The sequence below is a fragment of the Capsicum annuum genome, chromosome 7 (genome assembly GCF_002878395.1).
Source record: "Capsicum annuum cultivar UCD-10X-F1 chromosome 7, UCD10Xv1.1, whole genome shotgun sequence".
Classification (NCBI taxonomy): Eukaryota; Viridiplantae; Streptophyta; class Magnoliopsida; order Solanales; family Solanaceae; genus Capsicum; species Capsicum annuum.
The window spans coordinates 160,064,258-160,079,346 of NC_061117.1; the positions used below are offsets into that span (position 1 = coordinate 160,064,258).

Below are 15,089 nucleotides of genomic sequence, written 5' to 3' on the forward strand. Positions count from 1 at the left end.
AGATTATCTCCTTCAACTACTAAGTACAATTATATACAAAAATAAAAGTAAACTGCATTTGGATTGGTAAGCTTGTCTACTATTATACCAGCAACCATACTAGATGTAGCTTGATTTCGTGTCAAGTTTGTATCGGCAAAGGGGCATGTATGCACATTATTAAATTTTCTCACCTTGAATATTTTAGTCTTGTATATAGCAGAAAATTTAAAAAATCAAGTACATTACACAACACAGCTCATACCTAAAAGAAATAAAAATTTAACTAGTAAATATAATTATATTCAAAAAGAAACAAAACACATTATCAACACGCTTGCATATACTGAGTTAGACACACATTCAACAAACGGGACATCTATACAGTTAAAACATGGATATAACACATTACACAAGGATCCAACAGATCATCTCCTTCAACTACTAAGTACAATTATACACAAAAATAAATAAAAACATACCCAACACATATACATATACTGAGATACACACATATACAATAAAATAAGGCATCTATATAATTAAAACATGGATATAACATAATATACAAGGATCTAACACATTACCTTGTTTTACTTGATCTGCTCTAAATTCCATGTTATTCTGCATCACATAGTTCTACATCATACAAATTAGAACCTCCTTGTTTTATAAGACTGATCTACTTCAACCTCTCTGTGAACCTTATTTTCAATTACAACAAAATTGTTCTTTTTCTCAACAAATTCACTATTATCTTCATCAAAATCACTATCATCTTCAAACATATCAATCTCATGTATAATTTCAGCTTTACGTTATCTCTTGTACCAATGGACGTTGTAGGCATTGTAAAATTATCAATCTGCTTTATTGTAACATAAAGCACATAATCCATAAAATTTGAATTTTGCCTTCAATTAAATATAAACTTTTACACTTGTATGGTTGTGAATTACAATTTGTGCCAAGTCAGTCTTTGGGACATATTTAATTTCCAATACATTAAATTCAGTGTCAACTCTGTTCTACTTAGATATCACTTCAACTAAATTTTCAAAAGTAAAATCCAATGCAACGACAATATAGTCGACAACAAAATTAGTGAAACAATTGTTATTCCATTTTCCGTAAAATATATACCAGATAAACCTCTATAGAAACAGCAACGAAAAAACTCAAAAATTCAAAATTGAAGCTTGAATTGCCAAAAAAAATTCTAAACAATGTTGAATTCTTTCACCAATTGCTAATGTAGACGAAATTTTCCAGCTGCATTGTATGTTTTTTGAGTTGAATAAGAAATTTAATGAAGCTTTTTCGAGGGAGTTTGAAGCTCATAATCGGCAAAGAAGAAAGTTTAGCTTTGAATGAAAGCAACACTTTTTCCTATATAACCGATAAAAACGCTACTTAAAAGATTTGGGTCAAATCTAGGTTTGGCCATGGAATGCAATGTAAGTTTTGGGGTACGATACTAATACGGTAATACAAATTCTTATCAAATTTTCAAACTCATCCATATACTACTTGTCAGGAAGGCACAGAAGAATCCCATGATCTTCACTGCTAAGGACACCTAAAGCACTACGCTACGAGAATATATAACGACCTAGACAGCATTCAGGTCTTGTTATATGCCCTAGCATATCTGGTCACCATCACCACAATTCAAAGAATTGGTTGAGGTCAAAATCTTACATGTTTTATTACAATAAAAAAAAATCAGCCACAAAACTAAATAACAAAGACAAAAGGTCTATAAAACTGATTGCAAAATTATAGAAACAAATATAAACCACAGATACAATCCGATAAAAACCATGTCCATCATTATCCAGGCCTCAACTTCTAAGACGTTAGTAGAATCATCTGAATGATATGGATGAATACAACTGCATGAGAAGCTGAAATCACCTGATCTGTGATGCCGAACAAAGCAAGCCAGAGGCATCGGCTCCAACAACTGCTAGATCACAAACAGTGCAAAGCTGCCCTTGCTGAGACAGTACAAAATGAGTACCACAGTAAGGACAAGTGACATCCCTCTGACCCCGGTATATCGGGACGTATGTTGCCCCACAGACAGTAAAAGGATTTCTAAAATCATAATTCAACTCTGTAACATCTCGCATATTTTTCTCAGCTGCCTGCAGAACCTGGCGGGCTGTTCTGGCTTGGCTTTCATTGGTGGGATTGGTCTCTAAGAGTCTCCTAGCAAAGTTGGCTGCTGAGCTAAGATTTCCGGCCTTGTAGCAGATAGACATAACATTCTGTAATGCGAGTCTCAAGTGAGGAAGCTGCAGATTACAGTGAGTGAAATAGGCTGCCAGCTCCTGCTGGCGAACAGGATCATCTTTCAATTCCTTCCTCTTAAGCTCCATCTGCAAACCCAAAACATACTCTTTCACTATGACAATCAATTCCTTGACTTCATCCACTTCTCGTCTCGACTCAACCACAATCAGAGGAATGGTGTGAAGGATGCTCAGGAATAGTCTAAGGGCATCAGAAAATTTCCCACCAGTTGTCGCCTTATAAGAAGCTTTAAGCTTTTCCTCCAACTGAGCAAAATTGAATGTAAGAGCAGGTGGACCTCGAACATTAGGACTAGATGACTCACTCCAACCTCTCTCAATTGCCACAGAGATTACAGGCGCCGAGGAAAAGGCAAGCAGATGAGTGTGGCTTCCCACGTGAAGATCAATAAACAATGGTTTTAAAGGAGAGAAGTTCAAAATCCCTAATTGCCGGCTCAACAACCGCATAGCAGTGTCAAAATTTCCAGCAGCTGCATGTTCAGCAGCTATAGATGATTTTTGGACCCAAATCTGGCTGACAGGCATGCCAGGTGTTGGGGTGACAAACACAGAAGAGCGAGTGTTGGAAGTAGTCTTTGGTGTGTCAGTATCAGGTGGCAGATCCAGATCCTCAAGATCCCATCCTACTTCCTCCTCATCATTTCCTTCTTTCCCTTCCTCATCACCAAGCACCATACTGATGTCCCCATTCTGCAGATTTTCCACCTCATCGATGTCCAATGACTCACCCCAGTCTGCATCCGCAGCCTCTTCATATTCTTCTTGTCCTCCCCTGCCTGCAAAATCCAGACCACCTTCAAATATCCCTTTCGTTACTATCAGCAAGGGCCAGTCTCCACCACCCACGATGGGGGTTGGGGGAAGCAACAGTGAAGCTTTCTTCTCCTTTAACAATGATGGAACATTATCCCCCAGTTCCTCTGCTAGACGCTCAGCAGTATCATTGAGGCCGTGGACTGTAGCTGTAATGTATGCAAGGGGGGGATGACGAGCCTTTTCCAAAATTTTAACACGCTCACGGACATCACCGAGATACAAGGCATCATGGAACTGACCCATTACTTCATTTTTGACCTCAGCAATTTTCATCATTTTAGATAACTTTTCCACGTTTCCTGTTATTAGATACAGGAAAGAGAGCCTCTCAAAATTCTTCGTCTTTTGGTAGGCATATTCAACAATACCTGCATTGCCCTGCCGAAGAGCTTCCATGCCAAGCCTATACCAATGATCTTTTTCATCAATCTTCTTAGCAGATTCAAGAGCTATCTCAATATTCCCACTTTCAAGAGCTAAGTTGAAACGAGTGAGCTCATCCTTCACAAAATGAAGAGCAACTTCTGGAAAACCCTTCTGCTGCAAATATGAAATCATCGCCTGACCACAGAGCTCCGAGTTTCTTATCATACTCATAACTTGGTCGTATTTCTTTCTAAGCAGACACAACTTGAAAACATATTCGGTTGAATCAATAATAATAGGACAGTTTTTGCCATCTCTATCCAAGCAAAAGATAGTGTTCCCATATATTTTTGTAATATAGACAGGAACATCTAGGGTTTTGACAATTCCACAATCCCCATTGGGGAGACAGTACTTAATGTGAGTAAGCGTGGTATATATAAATACCCCATTGTCATCCCAGGCACCATTCTTGACACGAATTGTCTCATGAAGGGTGCAACGGTGCACAAGCCTCTTATCAGCTATAACTATGGAATGCTTGCTAAGCAAAGCGACACTTTCCATATCAGGTGACCAAACAACATACCTGATGAAAGAAGTCTGAAGATCCGCAAGAATAATTCTCTGCTGGAGATCAAAAATGACAACTCTATCCTCTGCCCTACATAGTAAGTTTCCAGTGCCAGCATAAAATATTGCATCAGTAGCCATAGGGAGAAGGCTTTTCTTGACAATTTCATTCTTGAGATTTTTTACTAAGACTTGATTAGTGCTCTTCTCAAGCACAGCAAACCTGTTTCGGGCAACGAACACAGCTGACCATCCGGTTCCTCTTTTTGCATCTTGAACAGTATCACCCCTACCATAACTATCTTTGGGTACAATGTAAAGTTCATAGGAACCACCATCAGTGTCTGAACATATCAAGACAGCATTTTCTGTAGGGCTGTATGAAAGTGTCCGTGGACCTTGATTCACATTGTTTGAACCGGGCCTTCTAATTGGTATCAACTGTGTGTCCTTCTGAGTTGAATACTCGTACACACGGAGAAAGCGATCCTTGACATAAAACAGAGAATCACAGCTCACAGAAAAAGCAGGACGTTCTCTCTCCAACTTGAATACTATCATCCCACTGTCATGACCAGCTGCTAGAAGATTCATCTCAGGATGAGATGCAAGGATCCAAAACCTATCATGCTCCCTGCGAAAAGTCTGAAGACCAGTCCGTTTTGTTGCATCCCACACTCGAATGCTCTTATCCTCTGAATTTGAAACAATAATATCTTGCCTTGGATGGAATAGAGCACATGAAACATTGTTCATGTGTCCTCTCAATGTGTCCACCTCCCAAGCCTTTGTATCTAGGAATAACAAGGCACTCTATCAATCAGAAAACACTTAAACCATAAGATTCATTAAACGAAATAAGCAGTCTTTTACCCAGCAAGATTCTGCCCAATAATATAGTTGCCTAGAATAACAACAATAAGATGTCCATATTCTTTCTCAAAAAACAATAAGATGATAATAATTCTACATGCTGAAGCAGCAACTTCTATCCAGCTATTTGCTTCAAGGTGGAAACTCCATTCTGGCTCCCAGAGAAGGAAAATTTTAAATTACAAGTATGATCCTTCCGAAGAGGAAGAAACTTTTGCCTCATTAGTGTGGCAACGGACCGGAACCGGTACCGCCGGACCGGTTTAACCGAAACCAGCACAGCCTTACCGGTGTATTTTGCCGGAACCGGAATACTGGAATTTTTGGCTGGTCCACACCGGTGATGAGGAACATTAAAATTCTAAACCTAGTCCAGAACCTTCATGAATCAAAAATCAATTTTGCTACTTATAGAAAGAGAAAGTCAATTTGAATTTTGCTACTAGTTGTCAAGTTTATCTTTAACATAATTCTAGAATACTTAGCTATTAAGAAAATGAGTTGTCAACTATGAGTTGTCAATGAGTTGCCAATAAGTTGTCAATGAGTTGTACAAAGGCTTTTGAAGCCTATAAATAGAGACAATGACCTCTAGCTATGTAGTTTTTAGTTCAACTCTTCTATTAATGAAACTTTGTGTTTTCTTTTAAGATCTTGGATTAGATCTTGTATTTTAAGGGCTTTGGATTAAGTTCTTGTTATCCGTGGATTCGGATTGTCTTTAAAGCGTTATCTTACAACACGTTGAAGTTGTTCCTTCAACAAATTGTGTGGTTTACTTTATTCAGCACATTAGAGAGTTCCTCTAAACTTGTGCTACATCAGTTTGGTATCAGAGCAATGGAGGATCTTACAACCAGGGTGAATAACCTAGAAGAAAGATTGAATCAACAAATCGCTACTCTTCGTGAAGAACTCACTAGGAGGTTTGAAGAACTTGTTGTATTAGTGAGAAACAATCAAGGAGGTGTTGCCAAAAACCGGAGACAACATCGAGCTCAATATGTGGAAGAGGAAGATGATATGGAGGAACATGATCTTTATGCACAACCAAGAAGAGGTCATGCAAATGGTGGAGATATATACAAGATTAAGGCTGAAATCCCAACTTTCAATGGTAATGTAAACATTGAAGGGTTTCTTGATTGGATCTATGAGGTGGAGACATTCTTTGAGATTATGAACATCCCTCATGATCGTCGAGTACCATTGGTGGCATATAAATTGAAATGAGGTGCTGGAGGTTGGTGGAATCGTCATCAAAAAGAGCTTCGTTTGAGGGGTGAAAATCGTGTAAGATATTGGCCACAAATGAAAGCACTTCTAAAGGCTAGGTTCTTGCCTGCGGATTATGAACTTGTACCTACAGTTCCATAACTGTGTTCAAGGTAATAAATCTGTTTCTGAAACAGAGGAGTTCTTAATATCAAGTAAGGTGCAATCTTTCTGAAAATGAAAACCAACAAGTCGCAAGGTATATCAATGGTCTCAATGATTCTATCCAAGAACATCTTGACATACAACAGAGACACATGATCACCCGAATCCATATACTATCGGATGGCTCAACAAAGGAGTGAAGATCAGGATCACCAAACAATATTGGTTACCACTTTCTTTGGGCAAGTATTATCGATCAAATGTTCTATGTGATGTGGTTGATATGGATGCATGTCATGTTCTTCTTGGAAGACCCTGGCAATAAGATGTGAACATCACACATAAAGGAAGAGACAATTGGTATTCTTTCACTTGGAACAAACGAAAAATCATTATACTTCCAAACAAGACTACTAATAATGCTCTGAAGTAGAGGAGAAGAGTATGTTAACCATCACTCAAAATCCAAAAGAATTTGCTCAAGACTTGAAGAAATCAAAATTATGTGCCACATTAGTCGTCAAAGGAGATGAGCAACCAACAAAAGAAATTCCAGTGGAGATGCAAAGTCTGGTATCTGAATACCAAAGCATACTTGGAGAGCCTCAACATCTACCTCCTATGAGGAATATTCAACATCAAATAGATTTTGTTCCAGGTGCTAGTCTTCCCAACCTACCACACTATAGGATGAGCCCAAAAGAGCATGCAATTCTAAGGGAGAAAGTAGAAGAGTTATTGCGTAAGGGACATGCTAGAGAAAGCATAAGTCCATGGTACAGCACTACTCACGTCAAAGAAAGATGGATCTTGACGAATGTGCGTGGATAGTAAGGCTATCAATAAAATCACTACAAGGTACAAATTTCCTATCCCCACGAATCCCACGAATGGATGACATGCTTGACCAACTCAGTGGAGCAAAGGTGCTTTCGAAGCTTGATCTAAGAAGCAGATATCACCAAATACGAATTAGACCCGGTGATGAATGGAAGACTGCATTCAAGACAAAAGAGGGGTTGTATGAATGGCTAGTTATGCCATTTGGACTTTCTAATGCTCCTAGTACTTTCACGCGCCTAATGAATCAGGTTCTTCGTCCATTCTTGTCACAGTTTGTAGTTGCCTATTTTGACGACATATTGATTTATAGCAAAAATATGGAGGAACATTTTGAACATGTCAAAAAAGTGATGGATGTATTGAAGGAGAATGGGCTTTATGTTAACTTGAAGAAGTGTGTATTCCTTGAAACAAAACTAGTTTTCTTAGGCTTTATTATCTCGAGTGAGGGGATTCAAGTTGATGAGTCTAAAATAGATGCAATAAAGGGATGGCCAACTCCAAAAACTATATCTGAAGTAAGAAGCTTCCATGGTTTAGCCACTTTCTATAGAAGATTTGTGAAGAACTTTAGTACTATCATGGCACCAATCACTGAATGTTTAAAGAAAGGAAAGTTTAAATAGGATGAAAAAGTTGAAGCTAGTTTCATAGAGCTTACGGAAAAGCTGTCACAAGCTCCTGTATTAGTGTTACCAAATTTCAACAAGACCTTTGAGTTGGAATGTGATGCTAGTGGAGTAGGCATTGGGGCTGTTTTATCACAAGAAATGAAACCTATTGCTTTCTTCAGTGAGAAGTGAGAAGCTAAGTGAAGCAAGACAAAAGTGGAGTAGTTACCAGCAAGAATTGTATTCTGTTTATAGAGCATTGAAGACATGGGAGGTCTATTTAATGCCTAAAGAATTCATTGTCTACACTGATCATCAATCCTTGAAACATTTTAGAAGTCAAAAGCATGTGGATCGCATGTTAGCAAGATGGGCAGCATACCTGGAGAGATTCAATTATCTTATTGTCCACAAGTCTAGAGTAACTAATCGAGTGGCAGATGCTTTAAGTCGACGTGCAAATCTCATGATTTCTTTTGAAGCTGAGTTACCAGGAGTAGACCAAATAAAAGAACTATATGAAAATGATGAAGACTTCGGGCGAATCTGGGTGAAACAAACGAAAGGTTTACCATTAAAAGAGAATTTTGTGGTACAATATGGATATCTCTTTAATGGAAACTGCTTATATATTCCCAGAGGTTCTCCACGAGACAAATTGATTCGAGAAATGCATTCATGTAATCTTAGCGGCCATGTTGGGCATGATAAAACTATTGCTAATTTGGAAGCACACTACTATTGGCCACAGCTTAAGAGAGATGCCGGCAAATTTGTGCAAAGGTGTCCCATTTGCCGAACATACAAAGGTCAGGTTCAAAACACCGGACTCTATATGCCATTACCCATTCCAAGTGCACCTTAGGAAGACCTATCAATGGATTTTGTACTTGGCTTACCAAAGACAAGGCGAGAACATGATGTTGTTTACGTGATAGTAGACAGATTTTCTAAAATGATTCATTTTATCCCTTGTCGTAAGACAACGGATGCCCATCATGTAGCTAATCTTTTCTTCAGAGAAATAGTCAGGTTACATGGTGTTCCAAGATCAATTGTTTCAGATCGAGATAGCAAAATTCTTGCTGCATTTTGGCTTACTTTATGGAAACAATTCAACACAGAATTGAAGTTTTCAAGCACTGCCCATCCACAAACAGATGGCCAAACAGAAGTGGTGAATAAATTTTTAGGAAATTTAATTCGATGCATCTGTGGAGATAAGAAAGGCTAAATCCCTTGTAGAGTTTGCCTACAATAATTCTAAGCATAGGTCTACGGGTCGTAGCCCTTTCTCCATTGTGTACACTAGAGTTCCAAACATGTGGTTATTTAGTGAAGCTACCAACAAGGGAGAATTCAAGATCAGCTATGACCTTCGGTGACAACTATTCGGAATTATTTAAAGAGGTTCAAGATGTATTAGAAGCATCAAACAAGAAATACAAGCAGTTGGCAGATAAGAATAGGAGGCTAATGTCATTCCAAGTTGGTGACCAAGTAATGGTATACCTTAGAAAGGAGAGATTGCCTACTGGTGTTCACGAAAAATTAAGGCAAAAGAAATACGGCCCATACACTATTCTAAAGAAGATCAACGACAATGCCTATGTGGTAGATTTGCCAAGTGGGATGCATATTTCAAATACTTTTAATGTGGCTGACCTATCACTCTATCATCCAGAGCAGACACTTACGAAGAAAACTCGAGGTCGAGTTTCAAAGAAGTAGAGGAGAATGATGAGGAACATTAAAATTCTAAACCTAGTCCAGAACCTTCATGAATCAAAAATCAATTTTGCTACTTATAGAAAGAGAAAGTCAATTTGAATTTAGCTACTAGTTGTCAAGTTTATCTTTTACATAATTCTAGAATACTTAGCTATTAAGAAAATGAGTTGTCAACCATGAGTTGTGTATGAGTTGCCAATGAGTTGTGTATAAGTGGTCAATGAGTTGTACAAAGGCTTTTGAAGCCTATAAATAGAGACAATGACCTCTAGCTATGTAGTGTTTAGTTCCACTCTTCTATTAATGAAACTTTGTGTTTTCTTTTAAGATCTTGGATTATATCTTGTATTTTAAGGGCTTTGGATTAAGCTCTTGGTATCCGTGGATTCGAATTGTCTTTAAAGCATTAGCTTACAACACATTGAAGTTGTTCCTTCAACAAATTGTGTGGTTTAATTTATTTAGCACATTAGAGAGTTCTTCTAAACTTGTGCTACATCAACCGGTCCGTTGGTTACGGGTGTGGAACCGGGTCGGACCGGACGGGCAATCGGAGGTATACCGAAAAATTCGAACTTCACGTTTTTTTTAAATTTAAATTATATAACATTTTTTAATATATCTTAAACTTAAAAAATATATCTTTTAAGTTTAATTTAATAAAACATTTTTAAAAAGTTAAATTATATTTATATTAAGTTTTAAAAAAAAAAAAATCAAACGTTAATTCCGGCGCCGGCGGATCCGATAAACCGGAACTACTGGAAAAATGTCATGATCCACACTGATACTGGATTCCAGACCGTTGGGTACCGGGTATACCGGTTGCAACCGGTACTGTTGCGTTACCAGTACCAGAGCGTGACCGGAACCGGACCGGTCCGGAATTACTCCGGTCCGCTGCCACCCTTAACACAAATCAACTAACATGGAAAAAGAAGCAAAATGCAAGTTGCTGTGGAATCTATGTAAAAAGGAAGACAGATTATGGATTCAATGGGTGCATTGCTACTATAATAAAGATGGATTAGTATGGGATATGCCACACAAACAAGCTTCCTGGATGATTCAAAAAATCATCAAGGCAAACAGGAATCTGGAGGACTTTGGAATCAGTGAAAGAGACTTGATACAATTGGATAGGTTTGGGTGTGGCCTAGTGGTTAAATGAAGTTGGATTGAGCACCATGAGGTCTCTGGTTCAATTCCCAACAGATACAAAAAACACTAGGTGATTTCTTCCCATTTGTTCCAGCCTTGGACAGAGTTACCTGGTACCTGTTGTTGGTCGGAGGTGGCAGGTATCTCGTGGAAATAGTTGAGGTGCGCGCAAGATGGCTCAGACACCATGGGTATCAAAAAAAACAATTGGATAGGTTTCCATCAGGAAACTGTACACAAGCTTCAGAGTTAATATTCCTAAAAGTACCCAGGAGGAAACCTATCTGTAAATTGTAATAACCAAGGAGCTCCGAAATGGCTATTCATCTTAAATATTGCAGCTCGTGGCAAACTTAATACATGGGACAAACTGGATTTATGGGGTGTTATCAAAGATCAAACCTTGTCCAATAGAAAAATGAGATCAACAATCACTTATTCTTTGAATGTAATTTTTCAGCCGAAGGTTTTAGGGGGAAAAGGAGAGGACATTTTACAGAAGCAAGGGGTGGCCAGACAAGTTTTCAACTGGCAGGCACAAATGGTTTACGTGCAGACGCATATGAGAACCAAAAATGCAACAGCTGAAGTCTATAGAGAAGCAAGGGCAGGAAGCATCTATTTAATCTGGAAGGAAAGGAATTAAAGAATATTTCAAAGGAAGCTGTCAAGCTCTCAAAGTACAATTAAACAAGTGATCCAGGAAGTAGTATGTAGATTATATAGGAAGCCAAGGTTAGCAGGAGCGTTAACGGAATTGAATTATTACCCTTAGAGAGGCAATTTTGATATGTAGTACAACATGTAATAGCTGTTGAAGATAGATATAGTTACTGAAGCCGGTGCATGTAACAAGCTTTAGCATATATTGTGTTTTAGTCAGATTGTAAATATTTCTTTTGGTAATAAAAGTTTTATTGACCAAAAAACAAGTTTCCGCGAGCAATCCAAAGCTAGATTTAGACCCACCCCCAAAACCTGGAAAACAGATGAAGAAGATGAAACTTTTTTGCTGTAATGTCATCAGATGTGCACAATATAGAGAAATAGTTAAATGACATTTTTAAGCTAACAGTAGGGATATGACCATGTCCGGTTACCAAACTCTATTGATCAAGGAGATCCAACTGGACAAGATTTCTGATTATAAGCTGAAAGGAACACATATAAGATACTTCTACCTCTAAGGGCCAAGTCAACAACACCAAAGCTTGTCTTATGGCTAGACACATCTATAGCTCAAAATATATAAATAGCATGAAATTTAAAACGCATTTTTTCGTCAAATGTACTTGATTTGGTGTTCTAGGTTCAACAGGATATGCAAACTGACTGTGTGACAAAGCAAGTAAAGATGGACATCCAAACACATTAGGAACTTCAGGAGCATACCATTCATCCGCCAAATTTTCACTTGGCGGTCATCTGCACCAGAAACTATAAGGGGGAGTGTAGGATGAAACGATGCCCAGTTAACCCCTCTATCATGACCCTCCAAGACATACTTCACCACAGCATCCACTCCACCAAAGAAATCAGTATTCATCTGACTCAACCGCATGATATCATCAGCAGGAGAAACGGTTTTCTTTCTTAAGGCACCAATATCCCAGACACGAACAGTCTGATCCAACGAAGCAGAGACAACCAAGTCCTCTTTGGGATGAAATGAGGCACACATTACATAATGATTGTGGCCAGTCAAGACAGAAATACAAGTACGCGACTGCCAGTTCCATATCCGAATAGTCTGGTCATCACTTGCACTAACAATCCATGGATATTCGTGGTGAAATTGAACAGTTCGGATATAATCAAGATGTCCAAGCAGGGTAAACAAGCACCGATGTAGCTTATAGTTCCAAACTTTAATTTTGTAATCATCTCCTGCAGTAACAAGGATTGACACATACAAAGCAAACAGTCCATAATCAAATTTGCATTATGCATGCATACGGCCACATATACTCTATAATATGCTACTAGTAAACCAAGACAACAGAGCTTCTTAAAAATGGACTATAAAAAAGATACCTTGACATTTTCCCAGTTAAGAAAACATGAAGGAAACTACTCATTAAATTTTCCAGGATCATGCAAAGTAAACAAATATATGTGTTCCTAGAAATATGCTTAGTGGAAACCAAAACTGAGGCTTCAGATAATGTGCCATATTAGAATTATCTCAAAGACAATGCAATATTAGAAATATGCCCTGACTCTTTAATAAGCTTAACAATGGACAAAATTAAAGAACAAAAAACACTAAATTATCTACAATTCACAACACAATCAGCAGATCTCCGATAATCTATTGTAAACGGAATGAAAACAGGAATGAAATCATAGTCATTCGTCAAAACCTTCAGGCGCATAGAGAAATAATAAGAAACCACAGCTGACAAAGTGCATAAACTACAGAGACCCAAGAAAGTTAAAAGTGAACTACCATTCAGAAGATAAAATAACAAAAGTAACTTCATATGTTCATGGATCACACATACACGTCCACATACATCAGCAGATCTATAATCCATCACAACATGATACAAATAGCATTTTAGCCCCTGAAAACTTTGTATGCAGGTTTAGGTCCCTCCATTATCAATATAATACATTAAACCTTCAGTTAAACAAACTCCGCTGTATTTCAGTCACACATTTCAGATGATAAAACAAATGTACTTCCTCGATTCACAGATCAAACATACGCATCCACATACATCAGTCGATCCACGCTCTATCACACATTCACACTTAGATGCAAATAGCAATTTAGTCCATGAATTATTGTGTTCTGGTTTTAGTCCCTGTAGTATTCAACTTAGTATATTTAACCTTCAATTAAATCAATTCACGGATTACATTCCAATCACACATACAAACTGGAACTATCATTCAGAATATCGTTTTCTTTTTATAAAGGATTTAGAAGACTTTTATTTTGACAAAGCAGAAAGATAACTTAATAAAAGCCACCTTCTCAATTAACATATCACATACGCATCCATATAAACCAGTAGATTCACAATCCAATCTCAATTCTCATCTACATACACCAGTATACACAGTCAATCACATTTTGATGCAAATAGCATTTTGATCTTAAGTTATTGTTTTATTCGAGTTCTAATTCGCATATTACTTCAGCCGAGGGTCTATTAGAAACAACTTCTCTACCTTACACAAGGGTAGGGGTAAGGTCTATGTACGCCCCACCCTCCCCATACCCCACTTGTGGGAACACACTGAGTATGTTGTTGTTTTTGTTGTCTAATTTCTGTAATATTCAACTTAGAACATTTAAACTTCAATTAAACCAAAATGTGCCATTACGGATCACACTTATAAGTTAGAGCTATCATTTAGAGGATAAACTAGCAAAAGAACTTGTATCTTTCTAAATGATGGATCACATACATGCTCGCTCATCCACACACATCAGTAGATCTACACTCTGTCACACTGATGCAAATAGCAATTTAGTGGCTGCATTATGTTTTTGTTTCAGTTTTCCCCATGTATTGCTCAAGTTAGCTCATTTAAGCTCATAAAGTAGTTTTCCCATTCAGAAGCACGGATCACACATATAATCATCAACATACATCAGATAGATCCTCACATTGTGATGAAAATAGTATTTTACTACCGGAGTTCTAGTCAACTTAGGGTATACCTCAATTTAAACAAATGAAATTTTAACTAAACATAAGATATTTATAAATTCATCGAGCGCATATATACATACAAGACCAGATCCAAAGTGAGAACGAACCTCCAGAAACAAAGAGAGGCTGAGATTTGTGAAAATGGACGCCGCGAACAGGGCCATCGTGCTCATCAAATCGATCAATGAGCGTTCCCATACGGTAATCCCATAGCTGGATCACCCCGCTATGAAGACTGGCTAAGATCCATGGCCTTTGGCTGTGAAAACTCAAACCTTTTACTCTATTACTCTTGGTCTCGAACTTGGTCAACATCTTAAACAATATGCACACACTTGGAATTTGATTGAAATTCGAAACCCTAAATGATTGCGAGATAGAATTCCAATCAGATCTGAGATGAAATGTGCATTTTTGCCTGAAGATCCAAGAGAAGTGAGGCAAGTGTGTGTATAGATCGGCAGAGAAAGAGAATTATTTTAATAGTATTATTATATTATTTTATTTTATTTTATTCTATTCTTTTTCTATTTACTTCGTGTTGGATATATGTTATTTTTTTATTTCAATTTATTTGACAGTAATATAATTTAAATAATTAATTATATTTTTAAGGAAAAAATGACAAAAATAGCACTAAAAATTAAAATAATATCCTAAAAATAGCCCTTAAAACTAAAATTCCAGTAAATAGTCATTCCATACGCTTAACTCGGATGAAACTAATCTAAAAAAATAGCCAAATATTTAATTTTCAATTTATAGTC

The 15,089-nt window shown here is 37.5% G+C and overlaps 1 protein-coding gene across 1 annotated transcript; it reads right to left on the reverse strand.

Annotated features, from left to right (window-relative positions):
- Positions 1 to 1,607: 1,607 nt before the first annotated feature.
- On the reverse strand, positions 1,608 to 14,840 carry LOC107877981 (coatomer subunit alpha-1). The gene is made up of 3 exons (XM_016724815.2): positions 14,430 to 14,840; positions 12,047 to 12,541; positions 1,608 to 4,849 (listed from the first exon to the last, which is right to left on the reverse strand). Exons 1-3 carry the CDS (start codon positions 14,635 to 14,637, stop codon positions 1,893 to 1,895), a joined length of 3,660 nt encoding a protein of 1,219 aa, XP_016580301.1. The 5' UTR covers positions 14,638 to 14,840; the 3' UTR covers positions 1,608 to 1,892.
- Between the last annotated feature and the right edge of the window lie 249 nt (positions 14,841 to 15,089).

Coding starts and splice junctions, on each gene's coding strand:
- LOC107877981 (XM_016724815.2), bottom strand. CDS start 14,637: ATGTTGACCAAGTTCGAGACCAAGAGTAATAGAGTAAAAGGTTTGAGT. Junction 12,542..14,429: donor GCCTCTCTTTGTTTCTGGAG/GTTCGTTCTCAC, acceptor TTGTTACTGCAG/GAGATGATTACAAAATTAAA. Junction 4,850..12,046: donor GAAAATTTGGCGGATGAATG/GTATGCTCCTGA, acceptor TGTTATTCCTAG/ATACAAAGGCTTGGGAGGTG.